Raw genomic sequence first — 20,393 nt, 5'->3', positions numbered from 1 at the left:
AAAAGTCACATGTTTTGAAAAGACACCATTTCAGCATAAAGCATTGTTTCGAACTAGTGCCTATTCCGAAAGGTCACACCTTTTCGGCATGATGCACTATTTCGAATTAGTGCATATTTCGAAAGAGATAACCTCAAACACATAAGATTTGTAGCAAAGTCCTCAGGCTCTTCATCTAAAGCATTAGGACGATAACCTTCAGAGCCAGCGCTGCCAGCATAGTCACCGCCACTTGCACCACCACTAAAAAAGTTATCATTGCCACCGCCACTTGCACCGCCAGCAGCAACACCGAACCCTCCACCACTTCCACCATAACCAGAAGCACTGCCACTAGCATAACCACCACTGGTAGCACCGCCATCAAAACTGCTTCCACTATTATATCCACCACCGCCACCACCACTTCAAAATCCTCCTGACCGATCAGCTGCAAAATTTATCCTTATCCATATAGTATTAAAAAATTTATCCACTATGAAGTTCCTATCAAGATATTAAAAAATTACAATCAGCAATAGTATTCACTGATTTAGAAAGTCATAAACATTTACAATCAGCAATGGGATTAAGTGAGGAGTTATAAAGTTGTAACATTCTTTCCCTGATGGGCTTCGAATCTGTTAAAGTTCTCATCTCAATTTTCTTACCCATCAGTATATACCACACTCATATTATATTAGATATCAGAAATTTATAAATGGTATAAAAAAGTTTATTGATATTTATGTTTATGTAATAGCCATTTTCATAGATGGAACATAACATGTATTGGGCCCAGAGAATAGGCCCAATACCATACTATGCCCCATGAAGTAAACCTAAGAGAGGGATATAAAAAGAAAGAGAGAGGAGGAGAGAAGAAGGGGGAGAGCTCATAATGGAGGCAACTCATGAGAAAAGTGAGAGTGGGAAAGGGAAAGAGAAAGAGTGGAGGTGAACTACGGCGGCTTGATCCCGAAAAAGGGTACGTAGGCAACCTAATTGGTGCAGCCGATCTAAAATGAGAGCCAGAGTACGGGTAAAGTTATATGTCGTGATAAAGGTCGCAACAAATGGCGTCGTCTGTGGGGACGATGAGTAGAGAGAGGTGGGTGAGAAAAAATGTGGCCGCCAACACTATGTGGGGTTTATGAAAATCAGAGAAAGGTGGCACCTTTCCAGAGAACAAGGAGAAAGATCCATTCTTGGGTATTTAAGTGGGGGTATTGTTTGGGTTGAGGGTGATGGGAGGAGAGTGTTTGATGAAATGAGTGTTAGAGATTTGGGTACTTGGAATGCGATGATTTCTAGGTTTTGTCAGAATGGGAAGACAGTTGAGGCGTTGGATGTTTTTAGAAAGATGTGTATGGAGGGTGTGAAGATTGATTCGATGACAATATCGAGTATACTTCCTGTTTGTGCGTCGTTGAATGATCTTGTGTCGGGGATGTGTGCACATGTTTACGTTATTAAGGATGGTTTGGAATTTGATGTGTATGTTTCTAATGCTTTGATTAATATGTATGCTAAGTTTGGTATGTTGGAGCTTGCAAAGAGTATTTTTTATCAAGTGATGGTACGTGATTTGGTTTCATGGAATTCGTTAATTGCTGCATACGAGCAGAATAGTGACCCAATTACTACTCTGGGTTATTTTGTTGAGATGAAAAGGAATGGGTTTCAGCCAGATATTTTGACTTTTGTTAGTTTGGCATCTATTGTTGCTCAATCTAGGGACGCTGAAAAAAGTAAGTTTGTTCGTTATCTTATTATCAAGCTAGATTTAATTCGTGGTGATATCTTTATTGGCAATGCTGTTGTGGATATGTGTTCAAAACTGGGCATCTGGACATGGCCTAGGACTTCATTAAAAATATACCTGTCCGTCCTGATGCTTCGGTATGGGGTGCTCTTCTCGGTGCTTGTAGGATTCATGGAAATGTGGAATGGGGGGCATTAGCTTTAGAGCATTTGTTTGACCAAAGTAGGAAAATTTATATGGGTGATTTTGCTGTTTGGAAAATTTCTTAAGTTGAGTGGTTATTTGTGGTTTAGACGTTCGAGATGGAGGTGGTGTCAATGATGCAACTTGTGATTTGGGAGTTAATAGAGATGGAGAAGGGGGGTTGAGAACCAGTCTTTGCCGGTACTTGAGGTTGGGATAGAGCCGTTTGAGATGGTGTTGATGGCTGAGAGGCCGCGCGAGCTGTCCTATTTGGTGAGGGAGTCTCAGACTAACAAGCCTAAGGTCGAGAAGGGACTTGTTTGCTGGTGATGGTATTCGAGATGCTGTACGGGTTGGAGATGGAGGCCGAGATTCGGCCCTTGTTGGGGCTGTGGTAGTGACAAATGGCAATGTGGAATGATGGAATGAAGCTCCAAAGGTGCTACTGCCAGAGAATAATATCGTAGGTGTTTGATGAAGTGTGTGAGTTGGTGGAGTAGTGTGTGGACTTATGGAGTGTGGGTTATGGCGTAGTGTGGGAACTGGGGGTATAGTGTGGGCATTAGTGGACTAGTAGGGTGTGGACGGTGGTAGCAGGATATGTGTACCATCTTGGGTTTGTGCGGGGCTGTTGAAAAGGGGTTAACAATCACGTCGAGCATTGCTAGAATGGTGACGGGTCTAACAAGGGGCAGCATAGTCCCCTCCTTTGTATTATTGGTGATTTTAGTTTTTGTAGAGTATTCAACGTAACAACATCGACAGTGAAGAATTGGGAGACAAAGGAACAATGGGATCAATAGATTGGGGCTGAGATCGACGGCTTGGAGCGTCTGAATACGGATGGTAAGATGATTACAACAAATGTAGAGAGGCATACACCGCAGCAGGTAACTCGTTTCTTTTACCGTCATGTACATAATTGATGGACGGGTAATGACTCGGCCATCAGCCATAGTTACATTGGGGGCAAGCAAGCCTTGTGTCACAGCCCGAATTTCTAAACAATAACAAAGTGAATATTTGAAATATAAATATCTCAAACATCACTAGGTTCACTTGTTTAAAAACCCAGACTATGACGGAGAATACTACACATACAAACCCTAATAGCCATGTCATAAAAGAAACAACTTAAATAACAATAATCCCAACAATTATCCGAAATCTCTTTATTAAGATAACATCCTTCCAAATAAAACATCAAACAAACTCTCCAAATAAAATTCATCACTACCATGTCCTCATGCCATGAAAAAAGTAAACTACGTTATTACATTCTTCCAACCAAGAAAATCAAACCTAAAAGAAAACTAACGGACCGCTCCAGGCACGAATCCCAATCACACGCCGCGGTTCCACTGCCTTCCACCTATGTTCCCAAGAACACACCCACGTTGCCAAAATAAAGCAAACATGGGTCAGCAAAATGGAATTTGCTGGTATGAGTAGACTAACTACATATAAACATTTCAAAACCTTACTTATCCCACTAACACTTTAAATCTATCATAACCTAATCATTCTCAGCTTGGAAGACAAGTAGTTCCGTCATCTCAAACGGCATAGTTTCTTCCCAAGCAAAACTTCCATTTTATTAACTTCCATCTTACTACTCATTCTAATAACTCCTTTTTATATCTAAATAATTGAATTACACTTACCGATATCTGCCGCTGTATAAAGGTAGGACCGCGTCCCTGCACAAAATATTATTAAGTCCTACCCTCCTGCAAAAGAAAGTTAGAACTTGTATATATAACATATGTAAATATCCTATATGCATTCAAAAGTAAGCCCAACACACTCACATAATCAAATCAATTTCTCTTGTAAAATTAATCAATTACTTTTCTTATACACCCACCCTTTAGTACCTACTCCACGATTTGCACTCCACACATTTGCCAAATCACACATTCCTGTGTGCCTCTCTCCCACCGAATACCATAATATCATAGCCATCTCTGGGCTTTCATACACATATTTCACAGCCTCTTTGGGCACAAAAACTCAGGTCATTCATGGCACATTCAATGAATACCTTAGGTCATTCCCGCCACATTCAAGGAATACCTATCATATCACTAACGGGCCATTCATGGCACATTCAATGAATGCCCTGGGTCATTCCTGCCACATTCAAGGAATACCGAATCCTACATTCCCGTACACTCAAGGAATACAACTAACCCGCAAGGCGAATACCTTAGTTCCTCTTTAGGGCAGTCCACTACAATCTGATCATTCATGGCACATTCAATGAATACCCGGGTCATTCATGGCACATTCAATGAATACCCTTATATAACGCTAACGGGCCATTTATGGCACATTCAATAAATGCCCACCTAACATATGACATCATCAGTCATAAAACTCAATTCCAAAACTTGAGGCGTGGAGAGTTCTAAAAGGGTGCGGTAAATTTTGTTTACGCATTATTGTACTTTATTGCATAGATTATTTCAGAGAACGTAGGAATACCTTGATTCAATTATTTTTGGTTTACGCGTTATTAATTTCATGGATGTATAAGTGTCATAACGTTGTGTATCTCAAAAGACTGAAAAATCACAAAGCAGTAAATACACGTACACAAGTATATTTATAAAGGTCTTAGCCAAAAATCAAACACGTTAATAGTCCTAGACTTATCCTATTAGACCGAATCATAATTTTAGGAAAAAGACTAAAATTTGGGTCAACTGGTCAAAGTCAACCCTGGTCAAAGTCAAAGTCAACTCTGGTCAACAGTCAAGGTCAACTCTGGTCAATCAGTCAAAGTCAACCATCCCCAAACTCTTCTAACCCAAAGGCCCAAAGTCTAAGGCCCATAGTCTACACTAAAGCCCAAAAATAAGATCCAAAAGTTTAAAACATATGAGCCCACACGATTTGGCCCAAGCCCAAATCGTGTTGCACTGTTCATCTCCTTCCTCAAACATAACTTCCACCACCACCGACCACCACAACAGCCACCACCGGCCATCCATGGCAAAAAGAAACCCCGCGGTTTGGTTCAGGGAGAAAAACCCCAGGTGCCTATACCAAAAATACTTGATTCTGTTATACTGCAAAAAATTCGACCGACGCCATTAAAGGTTGATTCAAGCTTCAATCACCCCCTCTGCGCACCCAAATCAACCCCCAACCATCAACATAAACCCAACAACAACAGAAACAAAAGTCATACACAACAAACATTCCAAACAACACCAAAAATTAGGACGGTTTGGGTTCTTGTTTGAACAGCCATTAATGGCTGTTCAAAGCTTCTCACCGTTCATAACATACCTCCACCACGGCCCGTCATTGCCCGGCAACCCACACAACCTATCTAGTTCATCCCCTTACCACAAAACACTTCCAATCAACCACCCAATTCCTACAGACCAACAATAGCAGTAAAACAAACCCTAGTAATAGAATTCTATTCAAATCAAGTTAAACAATGAAATTGGTATTTACTAAAACATATTCTCATCCTCATCACAGCATAAAAATCATGAAATTTAGATTTTGTTAGAATTTTTATAAAACTGTAGTACTTCCAAAATTTGATCTAACAAGGCACATTTGGGATATTATTAGCGAGTTAACGAGGTATCAACTAATGAAAACACTAATTCAGATATGATCGGCGGTTAATGAAAAAGTAAAATAATTTCTTCTACTCACCGTTATAAACCGAATGCCGAGCGGCTCGAAATCGAAATCCCGAAAGCCCGACGTCTACTGTCACGCGAAAAGATTATCTTCCTTGATCCAAACTTTTTCAGTAAAACTCTCCCCTTTTTGTTTTTCCCTAAAAACTCTACGTGAGAAACCCTTATTTTCTAGTTTCTTAAAACCTCCCCGTAAAACAAGGGTTTTAAACCTATCTACTTGCTTACGGGCTTTTTTTTTTCCGAACTACTGGATATCCTATTTTTGTTTTAACTGTTTACCTTATTATTATTATTATTACTATTAATATTATTATAGGAAAAGCAAATAAAAGACGGGGTGTTATACCTTGTCCCCAGCCTTGGCAAAGATGTATGTGGGGACAGATTGGGATTGTTTCCAGGCCTCGTGGTATTCCGCAAAGCTATTCGCTCTGGGAGGTCGCGGCCCATGAATGAGAAACATAGTTGTACACCTCAGGGTAAGACAGATTATACATTGTCTAGAGTATATGACCGCCGTTATATTTGTATACAAATACTCCTGTTGAATAATGTTCTGCATTATAACTCACGTGTTATTTGTGCAACACTCAAGCATGATAGTTTCAGGTTACAGAGAAAGAGAAAGACATGAGGTACCACAACAAAACTACAACAAATGCGATTGGATATGTTGTTACATTATCCGAAGGAGAGCGGAGGGGTTCGAGAAGACCCTTCACGGATATGTCGTGGGGCCATCCGAATGTGTGCGGGGGGGATAAGACCTCTGCGGACCCTCGTGTCATAATCAAACATGGGGGAAAACTGAGTTGCCCCTCATCAGACTTTACTCCAAAGCACAAAGAACGGAGGGGATGAGCCCTTCGTGGACCGCTGTGTCCAAATCAAGCTTAGGGCAAAATGAGCTGCCTCTAAGACAGAGAACGGGGGGGATGAGCCCTTCGTGGACCGCTGTGTCCAAATCAAGCTGGGGGCAAAATAAGTTGCCTCTAAGCCAGAGAACGGGGGGATGAGCCCTTTGAGGACCGCTGTGTCCGAATCAAGCTTGGGGCAAAATGAGCGACCTCTAAGCTAGAGAGCGGGGGAGATGAAACCCTTCGCGAACATGATGTAGAGTTTTACAGAGTGTGGAGGAGAATGGGATGAGACTCTTGCAGAGATGTTGAGTGTTACTAATAAGAGTGAAGCGAAGGGGTTAAGACTCTTCGCGGATATATTGTTGAGTTCTACAAATAAGAACAAAGGGGATGAGACCCTTCGCGGATATATTAATGAGTTTTGTGAACGAGAACCGATGGGTTGAGACATTTTGCTAGCATGGTGCGGAGTAAAAAGAGTAAGAATGAAGGAGATGAAATCCTTTGTGGAGATGGTAGTGAGTTCTATGAAAGAGAGATGGTGGCTGAGGTTAGACACTCCGCGGACATGGGGGCAAGCTGAGCTGTCCTTGGATATGTTTTACGATTTTCGAATGAAAGTGGAGGGGATGAGTACCCCATAGCAGAGACAGCGGGGGGGATGAGCCCTCCGCGGACATGAGATCCGAATCAAACATGGGGGCAAGTTGAGTTGCCCCTCATCAGACTCCACTCCTGAGCAGAGACATCGGGGGGGATGAGCCATCCGCGGACATGAGATCCGAATCAAACATGGGGGCAAGCTGTGTTGCCCCTCATCAGACTCCACTCATGAGCAGAGACAGCGGGGGGGATGAGCCCTTCGCAGACATGAGATCCGAATCAAACATGGGGGCAAGCTGAGGTTCCCCTCATCAGACTCCATTCCAGAGTAGAGACTACAGGGGGGATGAGCCCTCCGCGAGCCGGAATTCCAAATTGCAATTGGGAGCAAGCAACATATCCAGAAGGAACAATACTATTGAGTTCGAAAAAAGAGAAGTAGAGGGGATGAGGCCCTTTGCGGACGGGATATCGAGTTCCATGAGTAAGTGCAAAGGGGATGAGACCCTTGGTGGATACAACGTTGAGTTCTACGAAAGGGAAATGAAACGGTGAGACACTCTGTGGACATAGTAGTGAGTTATGTGAAGGAGAGCTTATGACGGGGTTGAAACACTCCGCGGACATAGTAATGAGTTTTGTGAAGGAGAGTATATGGCTAGGCTGAGACACTCCACGGACATAGTGGTGAGTTCTCTGAAGGAGAGCTAGTGGCTGGGCTGAGACACTCCGCGGATATAGTGGTGAGTTTTCTAAAAGAGAGATGGTGACTGAGGTGAGACAATCTGCTGACATGGTAGTGAGTTATGTGTGAGAGGTGCTGGCTGGGTTGAGACACATCAGGGGCATTGTATTGAGTTGAAGAGTGAGAGCGAAGGGGAATAGACCCTCCACGGACATGATAGAGAGTTTTATGAAGGAGTGTTGGTGTCTAGATGGAGACACGTCGCAGACATGGTAGTGAATTTTGCAGAGGAGAGTGGATAGCTGGGTTGAGACACTTCGTTGGCATGAAGATTAAGTTTAAAGTGTGAGAGTAAAGGGGATGAGACCCTTCGTGGATACGTCAATGAGTTATATGAACAAAAACCGATGGATTGAGACACTTTACGGACATGATGATTGATGTGGAAGAGCGAGTGCTAAGGGAAAGAAACCCTTCGAGGAAGGGTAGTGAATTTTATAAAGAGAGCTAATGGCAGAAAGAGAATGAGGATTTCGGGTCACGCGACCAAGGACGCTTAGCAAAGAAAACACCACAAAAGTAAGACTTCTTCAGTCCCAGACTATCGAAAGAGGGATCGCGGAGTAGCGTTATTTATGGCTGACGCTCGCGGAACCATTGGAGGTTTACAGACATAACCATAGCAGAGGCTAGAAAGATAGGAAAGCGTAATCAAGAAAAGAAGTTAGAAAAGATGTAATGCACCTACATATAACAGAAGTCTACGGAGATCTGAGATACACATAGTTTATCGGCTGAGGTTGGAGAACTCGGGTAAGTAGTGGGGAAGGAAAAGCAAGATGAGGGGAGGACTATAATACAATACGCGGCCAACAAAGTCACAGAGTAAAAAAAGATGAGAGTGCAAGGTGCAAGAGTATGCGGACAAAGAGAATAGGGACTGAGTACTTTACAGACATATGATCCAGTAGCAGAGTATGCGGGTATGAAATGCCCCGAGGAGAAGAAGACTGCATACAGTCTCAGGATACTACGGATATCTAGAGTTCATAGAGAGAGACAAGGAAGATCAGAGACTTCTCGGCCCCACCGTCGTCATCGCCGCCGAACCCGAGAGGGGCAAATGTAGTAGCCATTTTCATAGATGGAACATAACATGTATTGGGCCCAGAGAATGGGCCCAATACCATACTATGCCCCATGAAGTGAACCTAAGAGAGGGATATAAAAAGAAAGATAGGGGAGGAGAGAAGAAGGGGGAGAGCTCATAATGGAGGCAACTCATGAGAAAAGTGAGAGTGGGACAGAGAAAGAGTGGAGGTAAACTACGGCGACTTGATCCCGAAACGGGTACGTAGGCAACCTAATTGGTGAAGCCGATCTAAAATGAGAGCCGGAGTACGGGTAAAGTTATATGTCGCGATAAGGGTCGCAACAGTTTAGATGTGTTGAAATTCAGTTGGAGAGGCACCAAGAGAAGAAGAAAGGCACGTACAGTGAAGACACTAGAAGGAGAATGTAAATAAAGAGGGAGATTGTAGTGACAAAATACCAGCCAAATCAATTCTATTACCTACTGCAAAAGAACATAGTTACTACAAGATTGCTACTAAAAGAAATATGTTTTCATTCAAACAGCATAGGCATATATAAGCTTGCACAAGCTAACACATATACATCTCCCGTATTCAAAAACTGACATCTGCATTTCTTAGGGAAATCTTTCTCGCAAAGGAAGTTTGGTACGGAAAGTATAAAAATGTGCGTTCCATGCAGCATACATTGTCCTTTTTAAAAATGTTTTCAGACCAAAACTGCTTTGCCATACTCTAATCTAGGTTAGGCTTGGTATTTTATGGGAAACAAAATAGCATCAAGAAAGCAATCATTGAGATCAGTAGAGAATTTTGTTTGTCCAAGATTTCTTAAGACACGATCTCTAATACAAGCTTTATACAGTATACCGAGCAAGCAAGAGGTGTAAAGAGCTCACTTTCTACATTCTAGGGTTCAAATTCCTCCACCCAATTTATGCTCATAAATCAAAGTTTTTACAAATAAATACTCCTACACTTCAGATACATTTTGGGATAAATTAACAGGTGCCCTTTTTAAATTCACTAGTGTTTGTGGCTGTTATTACAGTTATAACATTTATACTAGTCTTTTTATTCTATATACAGGTGTACTAAGTTTCTTAAATATTACATGGGCTTTTCTTCTTTTGTTGTATTGGGTTTTATGGGCAGTGAGATTGCTGTTATTTTGGTTCAAAAGTTTAGTGTACCTATTGATTGTGTTACAATTTGGTTTTGTTGTTTAACTTTGCTGTTGTTGGGGTGATGTCCATATTTATGTCGAAAATGGCTATATTGATTACTCAAAGTTATTTGGTGGTTATTGGGATGTTGGTTGCTTATTGGTTTACGCTTTTACCTGAATGGACTACTTGGGCACTTTTGGATGCTATGGCATTGTATGATCTTGCTGCTGTTTTGTTACCTGGTGGACCTTTGAGGTTATTGGTTGAACTCGTGATATCGAGGGATGAAGAGATACCGGCTTTGGTTTATGAGGCTCGGCCTATAACAAATAACGATGCAGGTCCAATGCAGCGTGTAGTTGAGAGGAGATCGTGGAAGGGTAGGCGGAGTGCTGATTCTGATACTGCTGAGAGTTCAAATGCAAGTTCGAGTCTAGGAGTGTTGTTATCTTCTGAGGATCGGCAAAATGAGACAAGGGTTGTTATTGCTCAAGAGAGTCAAGTTTCTGGAGATTCTGAGTTGTCTGCACCTTTGATTCTTCAAGAAATGGTTCAGAGTGAAAGTTGGCCAACGGACGGTTTTGGATTAGGTTCGTTGGGTGCAATCAAGCTTGGTTAGGGTGATTTTATCTTCTATAGCGTGTTGGTTGGTAGAGCAGCGATGTACTACTTTATGACTGTTTATGCGAGTTATCTAGCTATTATAGCTGGTCTTGGTATCACTCTGATGCTTCTTGCATTCTATCAGAAGGCTTATCACTCTGATGCTTCTTGCATTCTATCAGAAGGCTTTGCCAGCTCTTCCTGTATCTATATTATTAGGGGTGTTCTATTTCTTGACTCGAATTTTGTTAGAAACTTTTGTTGTACAATGTTCACTCAATCTGTTTATGTTCTAATAATACTTGCAGATTGGTGGTTTGACATGGAGCAATTTTCTTTTTGTTTACTTTGAAGGGCAAGAAATGAGGCTCAGCTCATTGGTTCTGACTCGGTTGAGTATAAACTGTTGGAATCTCCAAGAGTATTTCAAAATACTTGTGTGTGTGTGTGTGCAAAGTGGAGGAGATGAACTATGTGTGTTCTCTCCACTTTAATGCATTGTGTTTAGTCCCACATTGGTGAATCACCACTAGTAAGTGAGGTATATGAGGAATTCCTATGCCCTTAGGGTACAAATGCTTTTGTGTTAGGAGGGAAGACTCACCCAAAGCCACACACGCCCCATTCTTCTTGTCAAACGCGGGGGGTGAAATCTTTCCGCATACAACATAAACTCCCTCCCATCCACCCATATCACATAACCTCCATATTATTTAGGTCTTGTTAAATAACCTCTATAGATAAAAATCTAGTCTGTTTTTATTTCCCATTTTATCTTATTTCCTTTTTTACCTTTTGGGATTGAAAATTTCTCGACTATATGTAAATATATTTTTATATAGTCATATATATATGTAAAACTATATTTGCATAATCATTGGATCTATAAAAACTTAAATTTACATAGTAATTTTTGGGATTTAAAATTTTCTGACACCTGACAGAATATATGTAAATGTATTTTTACATAGTCATATATATGTAAAACTATATTTATATAGTCATTAGAGCTATGAAAACTTAAATTTACATAGTAACTTTTGGGATTGAAAATTTTCCGACTACACCAAACAAAATATAAATTTAAATTTTCCTATGAAAAAAAATTTTATATGAAAATTTAAATTTAAATAGGTTACTGTGTAATTTTATATTGTCATATGTAAATACAAATAGGATGACGTCAGCCCGGTTTTCACAGGGATATTTTTGTCTGTTTTGGCTTTGATGTTATGTTTTAAATAATAGGGAGGTTTTATGCATTTGTTTGCTAATAGGGGGTTTTTATGCAACCATTTAAGTACCAGGGAGATTAAACCCATTGTCTGAACTAGTATTATCCCCCACTACATGAGCCAATTAGGATTCCCCCCCCCCCCCCCCTAGATGGGAAATTAGGGTCTCTCCTAAACACACGGTCAACTTGGTTTGACCGTTAACTTTCAAGTCAAACAACTGAAAATGACATAAATGCCCTCATTATTTTCAAAAAGAAAATGTTCAATTTTAATTAGATGGGGACATTTGTGTCATTTTTAGTTGTTTGACTTGAAAATTAACGGTCAAACCAAATTGACTTAAACAGGATCTTGATCTTGACTTTGCCTGCATATAATCTCAAAGCAATAGATTGCAAGTGGTTTCTCCTGTTCTCCTCTGTTTACATATGGATAGATATGTGACCAATTGTGTGCTTTCTTCTTTGCATTAACACAACATAAGCATATACTTGTAAAGGCATGGATCATTGAAATGGAATACATTAGATTGGAAAGCATGTGTTTTGACAACACGGTAAGACACATAACTATACTTGGCCAGACGAAAAGTTGCAAATTAATGTAAATCTAACAACAGCAAACTAGCTCTGCTACTTGGGGGTGTTGCTCGATTGAATAGCAAGTCCAAACTGCAGAGATAGTAGTTTGCTACTTGCTACAATTATTTTGTCGTGCTTGCTTTCAACTTCTCCAACACAGTTTTGGCAGCTAATTTCTTTGCAGTCTTTTTTATTCATTCCAGTGTGTGTGGCAGTGTATGAAACACCATTTGCTTCGACTGTTATTGTAATGGAAGCTTTCCCATCCACATAAGATACACTGGTTTTATTCTCGTATGAATCCCGCTGGCATAATTCACCAAGCTCCTTTACTGGATGGAGCTTCATAGTATCTAGGGTAGCCAATGGTTCTAAAATAGGTCTTATGCAGTTCCAAACAGTCTCAATACTATATCCAGAATCAACCAAAATTGCCCCAGCCAAAGATTCAATGAACTCTCCAAGCACCTGTTGAGCCATGAAAAAACTCCAAGTTAATAAAACTCAGAGTTTGCATGTTATATACATCAGATAAAAATTTGAAAAAGCATCCGCACATCTGACAATTTTTTTGCAGAATAGAATAACATGCAAGATAGAGCATGTAATATACCAATAGCAGCACTTTACATGGTCAGACGCCCGTTCCATTTTAGTCAAGTAGATAGATAGCATGTCTTGAATAATATATTAGAAAGTTCCTAATATATTATCAGGTTCAATGGCGAGTTATTATTAAGAAAAATAACCGTGAGTACAGATGGCATACCTTTGGTACAGTAGTCTCAGATCCCCAGCCACTGGTAGACTGCAATGATAATTTTCCAAAACTCTCAGCGAAATTTTTGATCTGCTCGTGAAGTAAAGGGGATGCATGGAGAATATGTTTGTGCAGCTCTGCCTTGACAGCAGCAAATGCGTAGCAATCATTGTTTACAGCAGAAGACCTAAGGTCAGTTAATTGTCCAGGCGACATTCCAGGATATAAATTGTACATATAGGAGGTTATAAGAAAATCCAAAACCGAGTCCCCGAGAAATTCCAAGCGCTGAGCAAAGGAAGAGAACCTTTTCAGATACAAATAAACCTTCAAGCAACCATTGCTATAATTCTATGCATATCCGCAGATATAAAATCTCTCAATTATTTATAAGATACAATTGTAAAGTTAAAAAAACATTTAAAGACACATGGGCTTTGGAAGAAGTAGATTTTACATTTTTAGAACTTTCATCCCAAAAGAATGTAAAGAACGGGAATAGTAATGGCCGATTACAATAATAAAAATAAATTCATCTTACTGTATTTTATTTATCGTCTCTGCCAAGATCAAACAGGTACATAACACACTATCTGCAGTTTTACCCAATAGTTCTCACTTCTCAGAGAGTAATCCATATAATTTAGCCATTACATCCCAATCTGTTTTGTTCAGTCTCACAAACGTCCAAACCCTCGACTCGAACAAGAAAAAGAAATATAAAAGTTCCTCAACTCTGTTACAATGATCATCAGAACCAATCATTTCCAAGAATTATCCATTAGGAAGGCCTGTCCTGTAGTAGAGATTTAAAGGTTTACCTGCTTCTTTAATAAAATTCTATTCCCAAACTCATGTAACAGCGATTCTTCTCACACTATTTGCATATTTCTAAGATAGTAACGTAGACATGAAAAATACAGACAACATAATCGATCTTAAGCTGGTAAGTGGTAACATACTAAGTGAAGTTGATAAGTTTAGCTGTGACAGACAATTGGGTTCTAACTTGAGTGTATTTTAAAATGGACAAAATAAGAACCTGTTGCAAATAGATTTGACTTGGCTTGGTTTTCTAAAACTAGTGATAATTCACACTCTTTGAATGTGACCAACTATTTTAATTTTTTGTCCAGGCTATAACTTTGGAAACCAAAGGTTTCACAATAATCAAAGAGATTTAAGTTTCATGAGGTAACTCATGCCTCATGCATTGTCTAATGGCGTGAATCAAATAAAATTGAGCAGTACATTTTTCTTAAGAAATAGGTGATAGCAACCAATGTAATATGTTCAAACAAAAACAAAACAAAACAAAACAAACAAAAACCTGATAGCATCTTGAGATCCCTGGGAGTTGGTAGGAACCATGAGTCAAAGCTTCAAGCAATAGAGAATGGTCACGAAATCCGTAATCCAGCAAGGATTCAAGTTCTACGACATTAATGTGCCTCTCTGGTTGCATTGCGAACTGCATTCCATTGGAAATCTCTTCGGAAAAATCAACTTTCAAACCAAGCCAGACTTGAAAATGTTACGCTGCCGGTTCACCTCCTGCGGTGAGATAGGCACCTATCAGTCCTTCAACAACATCAGCAATTACTTTAGTCTTCATGCGCCTTGATCCCATGACATAGAGCTGTCCTGAAGTGCTGAATGAAGCTTCAACCAACCCAGAAAGTCCAAGGTTACCAGGAACAACCCAACACTTCGGATCAAAACACTCATAACGAACAAAACCCTGACATTGACAAATGAGTCACTACGCAGGCAGTGTAAAGGCGTGTTTTGGGTTTCTTGTTGGGACCGAGTTCGCTTCTGCCTACGTATCCTCTTGTTGGTTTTTCTTTTTTCTTTTCCTTTTTGGGGAGAGAGGAATCAGGCCCGACGTAGTTCAATCAAGTGGTATTTATAGGTTTAGGGAAATGTCAATCTAGAAGGCACGTGTGTCTATGGTACACGTGTAAGGTGGAGATCGCGAATGAGTGTTGAGCTGGTTATATTATAAGTCGTGTGCTGATTGGGTGTTGGCGAGGTTACCCCTATTTCCGGTGATGGGAAATACAATCAAGATTTTGGTAATGATTACCCTTGGTGGTGATCATTACCCCGTATGCTCTGCCTTTAGCCATGTGCTCGCATCGAGATATCTTCGCTCGCGTACCACCTACCGTAGAAAGGAGCTATTCAGAGGTGCGTTCTTGGAGGTCGATGCATTGAAGTCGCAGATGCAATGTTTCTTAGAGAGTCGCTTCATAGATCGGTCCCCGAGGTCGTTGTATTGAGATCGCTTTACGTTTTCGTGATGCAATGTTCCTTAATGGGGATATTGCTCCCCTACACAGCCCCCTCTCAATAGATTGGTTGTGTTCGTGCAAGCGATCTGCTGAGAGAAGAATCAACACTTGTGTGAAGCATGAGCGAGCTACGGTGCTCGCTCTCGACGGAGGGAAGTGCCGAAGTTGAATCTTGTAGTATGATGGTTTTGGCGGAAAGAAAAATTAGGGCGTGGGTGACACGCGATTTAATCATAGCAGGTTGGAAAGGAGTCGCGGTCGCCGCGTTATTCGGAACCCATGAAAAGACAGGTCCTTGGACACGTGTGTGGGCTATATGATAGGCCGTAATCATAACTTCTTGGGCAATTGGAACAGGCGGTTGTGCAAAATCAAATTTGGGATAACCAAAAGGCATTTCCAGGTTTCTTCTTCCGCAAAAACGCAAGCTAGGGCTCTGCAGGTGAGTGCTTCTGTTGCTGTTTGCTTTTCATTTGCACTTTGCTTTCTTCTCGTTCTAGTAGGGTTTGTTAAGTTGGTAGGTCAGTGTTAGGTTGTAGGGTTTAAGGTTGGGTAATTTGAGAAAAAAGGAAATACTACAATGTCGGATTCTGACGACACTCGCTCGGAAGAGGTTCGGGAGATTTCACTGAGCTGCGGAGAGTATGAAGAGGAGAATGAAGACTCGTTGAGTGGTGGTGGTGGTGGTGGGACTGAAGTGGATGAAGAAGTTAGGTTAGAGGAGGTGAATAGTCGATCTGGGTCAGAAGATGACGTGGCTAGTACGTCGGGTCGAGGGGAGATGACGCCAGTAGGTGAGTTACCCCTAAGAGCGGTAGAGCATCGTGCTGCTAGTTCGTTTCCTGAGCTGCGAGCAGCTTATGGGATCAATGTGCCCGACTCGGAAAATATATGAACCCCAGCCGAGTGAAGATGTTCGTAGTGAGAGGTACAATCCTCCGAATGGTGGAATAATCATCTGTGAAGGTCAGCTGAGAGGGTACATGCAGATACCGTTCTCGAAATTGGTTTGTGACTTCTTGAGTCACTGTGGGAAGTCTCCATGCCAATTCGTTGGTAACACCTGGCGACTATTTAAGGTGTTCGACCTGTTGAATGCCAGTGGTGAATACCACATAGGGGTGTCTGACATAATAGAGCACTACGTAATGAGGCGGTCTGGTAATCTGAATTTTAGCTTGCAAACCATGACGACGCGTTCTGCTGTGCTCGATGGTGTAAGCAATAAGGCCTGGACGAAGAGGCCGTTGCTGCTAGTTGGCAACTACTGTGCTAGTGGATGTAGGTTGCGAACTAGGATGTATAGCCTAGCCGGTGGGTAGGCTTGTCTTGCTTTTGACACTTTAATGGGTGAGCGACTGTTGTTCTAACTGGTTCATCTCTTTGTTTTGTTTGCAAAATTTTCCGCGGCGGACATTTAACCGATCGCGGGGAGATAGAAAGGTTCGCGGTTGAGTCGAAGAAAAGCGTCGCGAAGCTTCGAATTTGCTCATTTCTTTGAGGAAAAAGGAGGTGCTGCGATCCGGAGAAAAGAAAGGCTCAAAAAGAGCGAAGCTCTAGGTCGAACGGGCGGGTGGGGATGGAGAAGCGCATAAGTGACGATAACACGGGAGGACCGAGATCGGGCGCGGCGCCCCGGCGCCCTCCGGTGGTGGTGGTACCGCAGGGCCGGTAGTTCGAGTTTTCGTCCCCGGCGGTTAACCATTGACGCCCCGTGGAACCGGAGACGGTAGCCTTCACCGCCGTCCTGTGGGCAGGTCGGAGAAGAAAAAAGAGCTGAAGTGGGCCGAGCCGGAGGGGCTCGAATGGCGAAGGTCAGGCGACGCATACCGGGGAGAGCTCTAGTGGGGGTGGTGCTAGCGGTGGGCCGGAGTCGGGCGAGGCCCGAAAGCAGTGTCATGGACTTGGTGACCTTCGTGTGGGATCTAGTCCGCTCGACGAGGACGGGAACCCATCCGCTTAGCTAAAAGCGAAGGCTCCCCCGTGAAGGCAAGTGGGAAGGTCTGTTGTGAGTGCCGATGACACTGGAGGCCCGGCGCGGTATTTAGATGAACACGGAGGGCGTTTAACGATAAAGCCGCATCGACCGCAGTTTTTCAGTCGAGTAAGGTAGCGGCCTGCTTGCTGGAACAGATCGCGTTAGATGGCAATCGCAAGGAACTGGATTAGAAGGGACTGGTGGATAACATACGGCGGATGGAAATCGCGCAATGTCTGGTACGTGGGTTTGTCGTCCTTTGATATAGCGTGTTTTGTTATGTTCGTTGCTTTGATTTGTTTATATACGTGGACTATGGCAGCTTGTCAGTGGTTTCCAAAAGTTGAAAGAGATTGCGCAGTTCGCTGAAACGGATAGAGAGTCTGTGTTGAAGCTGTCAGAGGAGCTAAAGAATGTGCAGGACGCTGCTAAGATGGAGCGTGAGGAGCTTGAGGACCTGCGGAAGGCTCATGAAAATCTGAATCTGGCGAAGATGCTGAAAAATACTGAAGCTGAAGATCTGAGGCAAAAGCTAGAAGGAGCTGAAGGGAACGTTCGTGCCGCAACTGTGGAAATTGGAAGGCTGAACGATTATGCCCTTCACTGCAAGAAGGTTGCTCAGGACGCTACTAAGGCCTATGATGATCTGGATGCGGACTTCGGAGATCTGGAAGTGGATTACAAGGCTTTGAAAGAGGAACACGCACGCTGCGCGACTCGTACCTCAGTGGAACAGGTACGAGGAGACGGTGGTGGGGCGATTGCCTCCTCCTTGATCATGCCAGAGGCCGTGGTGTCTGAAGCTGGAGCTGTTGCACCTGACGCGCTGATGAGTTTGGAATTGGATGGCGTATCGATCGTAGTGGACGGGAGGGAGGCTGAGGTCGATGAAGCTTTTGAGGCTGCAGAACTAACTGAGGTGCCCGGGGAGGACGAGTTGTAAATTTGTTGAATGTCTCTTATCGCCTTATATTTCGCGATACAATAGAACCGGGTTTCCCCGGGTAACCGGCGTTCGCCTTTCTTGCATTGCATTGTATTCTCGTTTTGTTGAATGAGTTGGTATCCCGTACTAGTCGGGGTAACCATATGAAGTTAACTTTTGCGTAGCCGGGTTGGATTTCCGGAGTAGTCTCAGCAGCCCGGCTAAAGAACGAACTGTATGAAAGTGCTGTTTAAAGAAGGTCGTTATTTGCTTTCTTGCGATGTTGCACACTTGTTTCTCTTTGTGCGTTTCCTGTATCGATGATCCCAGATCGCTTTGATGGGAATGCCACGTGTAAGACAGCGAGCGGCTCGAGGGGCGCAATGATGGCGGACAGCTTGCCTGACGTTTGGCGTCTCAAGGTAATTATGACGTGGTTTGGAAAAGACGTTTCCTTGACAAGTGAAACTGTTCGCAGAATACCAAAGGTGTTTGAACGTTTGTTCCAGCTTCTCTTCTTCTTCGCATTGTGCATTTCCACTACCGCTGCTTTGAAAGGTAACGTTGCTCTCTTCGTTTGAACATGTCTTGCTAAACATAATCTTGCCCCGGTCTTTAACTCCGACTGCGTCTTCTTTGTTCGTAGGTGTAATTATGGCAGAATGCAGCAAACGGAGTAAAGGAAAAGGGCGTCTGAGAGAAACTTCTCCACTGGTCATGGAGGAGATAGAGTTCTCCCCTCACGTGCATGGAGACCGTGGAAAGCGGAAGGTCTGCTTTGGTGGGGGCGGAAGCAACAAACGACCTAGGGAGGGTCGGGTCATCCGCTGGTGGCGTTAGGATTAGGTCGCCATTAACGTCTCGGGTGAGAATTCGTTCCCGCGACCTGGGGATGTGGGGAGCGAGTTCTACTATATAGGGAAAACGGGGAAGAAACGCACAGTGAAACGTTCAGATTGTAGTTTCCACTCCGCCCCCATAGCGAAGCTTCTTGGCCGGGCGGGGCCGTCTTTGGATGGTGATAAGGCGAAGGTGAAGGATGAAAGCATGGAAACGCTTCTAGGGACGATGGATATGGCGGCTTGTCTGGTAAACTCGTGATGCAGTAGGTGTTTATGTTAGTTTCGAATGTCTTTTCGGTCTGTTGACTTTGGTTGTGCAGTTTTGCGTGGTATGATAGGATCAAGAATCTTTGTTCAAGGCATTGAAGCTGATGATAACTCTCATGTGGAACCGGGTCAGATACGTATCGCGCGGTGGAGAGTCGAGAAAAGGAAGCTGGAAGTAATGACGACGAGATATCAGAACGCTGTTGCAGAGAATGCCGCTACCGGGTTACTGACCTGGACCGAAAGCAAGATAAGGAGGTGGCTGAAGTGACTGCTTATGCCAAGAAATGCCAAGGGGTCGCTCGCGAGGCAAAGAAAGCATACACCCTGGCTTGTGCCGAATATGCCGCGCTGGACGAGAAATATCATGTCCTGAAGAGAGCGGCTGATGGTGAAGCGCAGGAACAAGGTATGCGGGTGATGCTGAGGTCTGCTCGACACGGTGCTGGCAGGAGTGCGACCCCCCAAGATAAGCATGTTTTAACCGATGTTTGATGATGTACTGTATTTCCTTTTGTCGGAAGTTTTGATGATGTGTTTATTTTGCCTCTCTTATATGGGAGTAAACAATAGAGCTGTACTTTCAGGCTTGCCTGAGCAGTTCGCTACACTGATTTGAGAACTGGTTTCCACAGAAGTGGCAGTTCGTTGTTTTGTTTAATATGTACCGATCTGGATTTTCTGGGTAGCCCCAGCAGATCGGTAAAACGAGCTGTAATGGCTATGGCCAAGCACTAGTATGGATTGGATTTAGAACGCATGACTACAGTTGATTGTTTGCATCTATTCTCCTGCTTATTATGCGCGTGGTTTGTAGTTCAATGCGCAGCGCGCAGAAGTGTTTTTCATGTAACTGTTACTATACTTCGTTTGTCGCCTTGTTTGTAAGAGAG

At 42.8% G+C, this 20,393-nt stretch overlaps 2 protein-coding genes and 1 pseudogene across 2 annotated transcripts; 2 read left to right on the top strand and 1 right to left on the bottom strand.

The window, feature by feature from the left end:
* The first annotated feature begins 1,132 nt into the window (after nucleotides 1-1,132).
* Nucleotides 1,133-10,924, top strand: LOC147494273 (presenilin-like protein At2g29900 pseudogene; annotated as a pseudogene).
* A 1,432-nt stretch (nucleotides 10,925-12,356) lies between these two features.
* Nucleotides 12,357-15,197, bottom strand: LOC147494272 (endoribonuclease Dicer homolog 2-like). The gene is made up of 3 exons (XM_086566184.1): nucleotides 14,522-15,197; nucleotides 13,201-13,479; nucleotides 12,357-12,899 (listed from the first exon to the last, which is right to left on the bottom strand). Exons 1-3 carry the CDS (start codon nucleotides 14,666-14,668, stop codon nucleotides 12,483-12,485), a joined length of 843 nt encoding a protein of 280 aa, XP_086422310.1. The 5' UTR covers nucleotides 14,669-15,197; the 3' UTR covers nucleotides 12,357-12,482.
* A 2,406-nt stretch (nucleotides 15,198-17,603) lies between these two features.
* LOC147494271 (uncharacterized) lies at nucleotides 17,604-18,411 on the top strand. Its single transcript, XM_086569246.1, has 2 exons — nucleotides 17,604-17,705; nucleotides 17,789-18,411. The coding sequence occupies exons 1-2, from the start codon at nucleotides 17,685-17,687 to the stop codon at nucleotides 18,407-18,409; spliced, it is 642 nt and encodes a 213-aa protein (XP_086425372.1). The 5' UTR covers nucleotides 17,604-17,684; the 3' UTR covers nucleotides 18,410-18,411.
* The last annotated feature ends 1,982 nt before the right edge of the window (nucleotides 18,412-20,393 follow it).

This window comes from Coptis chinensis, chromosome 6, assembly GCF_015680905.1.
Source record: "Coptis chinensis isolate HL-2020 chromosome 6, ASM1568090v1, whole genome shotgun sequence".
Classification (NCBI taxonomy): domain Eukaryota; kingdom Viridiplantae; phylum Streptophyta; class Magnoliopsida; order Ranunculales; family Ranunculaceae; genus Coptis; species Coptis chinensis.
This window is presented reverse-complemented; position numbering and strand designations above follow the sequence as displayed.

Bases quoted from the DNA above. Each gene is read 5' to 3' on its own strand.
- LOC147494272 (XM_086566184.1), bottom strand. From the start codon at position 14,668: ATGCAGTTCGCAATGCAACCAGAGAGGCACATTAATGTCGTAGAACTT. The intron at 13,480-14,521 runs GTTTTTGTTTGT...TCCTTTGCTCAG, and splicing joins GGATCTCAAGATGCTATCAG to CGCTTGGAATTTCTCGGGGA. The intron at 12,900-13,200 runs GTATGCCATCTG...ATGGCTCAACAG, and splicing joins CTGAGACTACTGTACCAAAG to GTGCTTGGAGAGTTCATTGA.
- LOC147494271 (XM_086569246.1), top strand. From the start codon at position 17,685: ATGGAAATCGCGCAATGTCTG. The intron at 17,706-17,788 runs GTACGTGGGTTT...GGACTATGGCAG, and splicing joins TGGAAATCGCGCAATGTCTG to CTTGTCAGTGGTTTCCAAAA.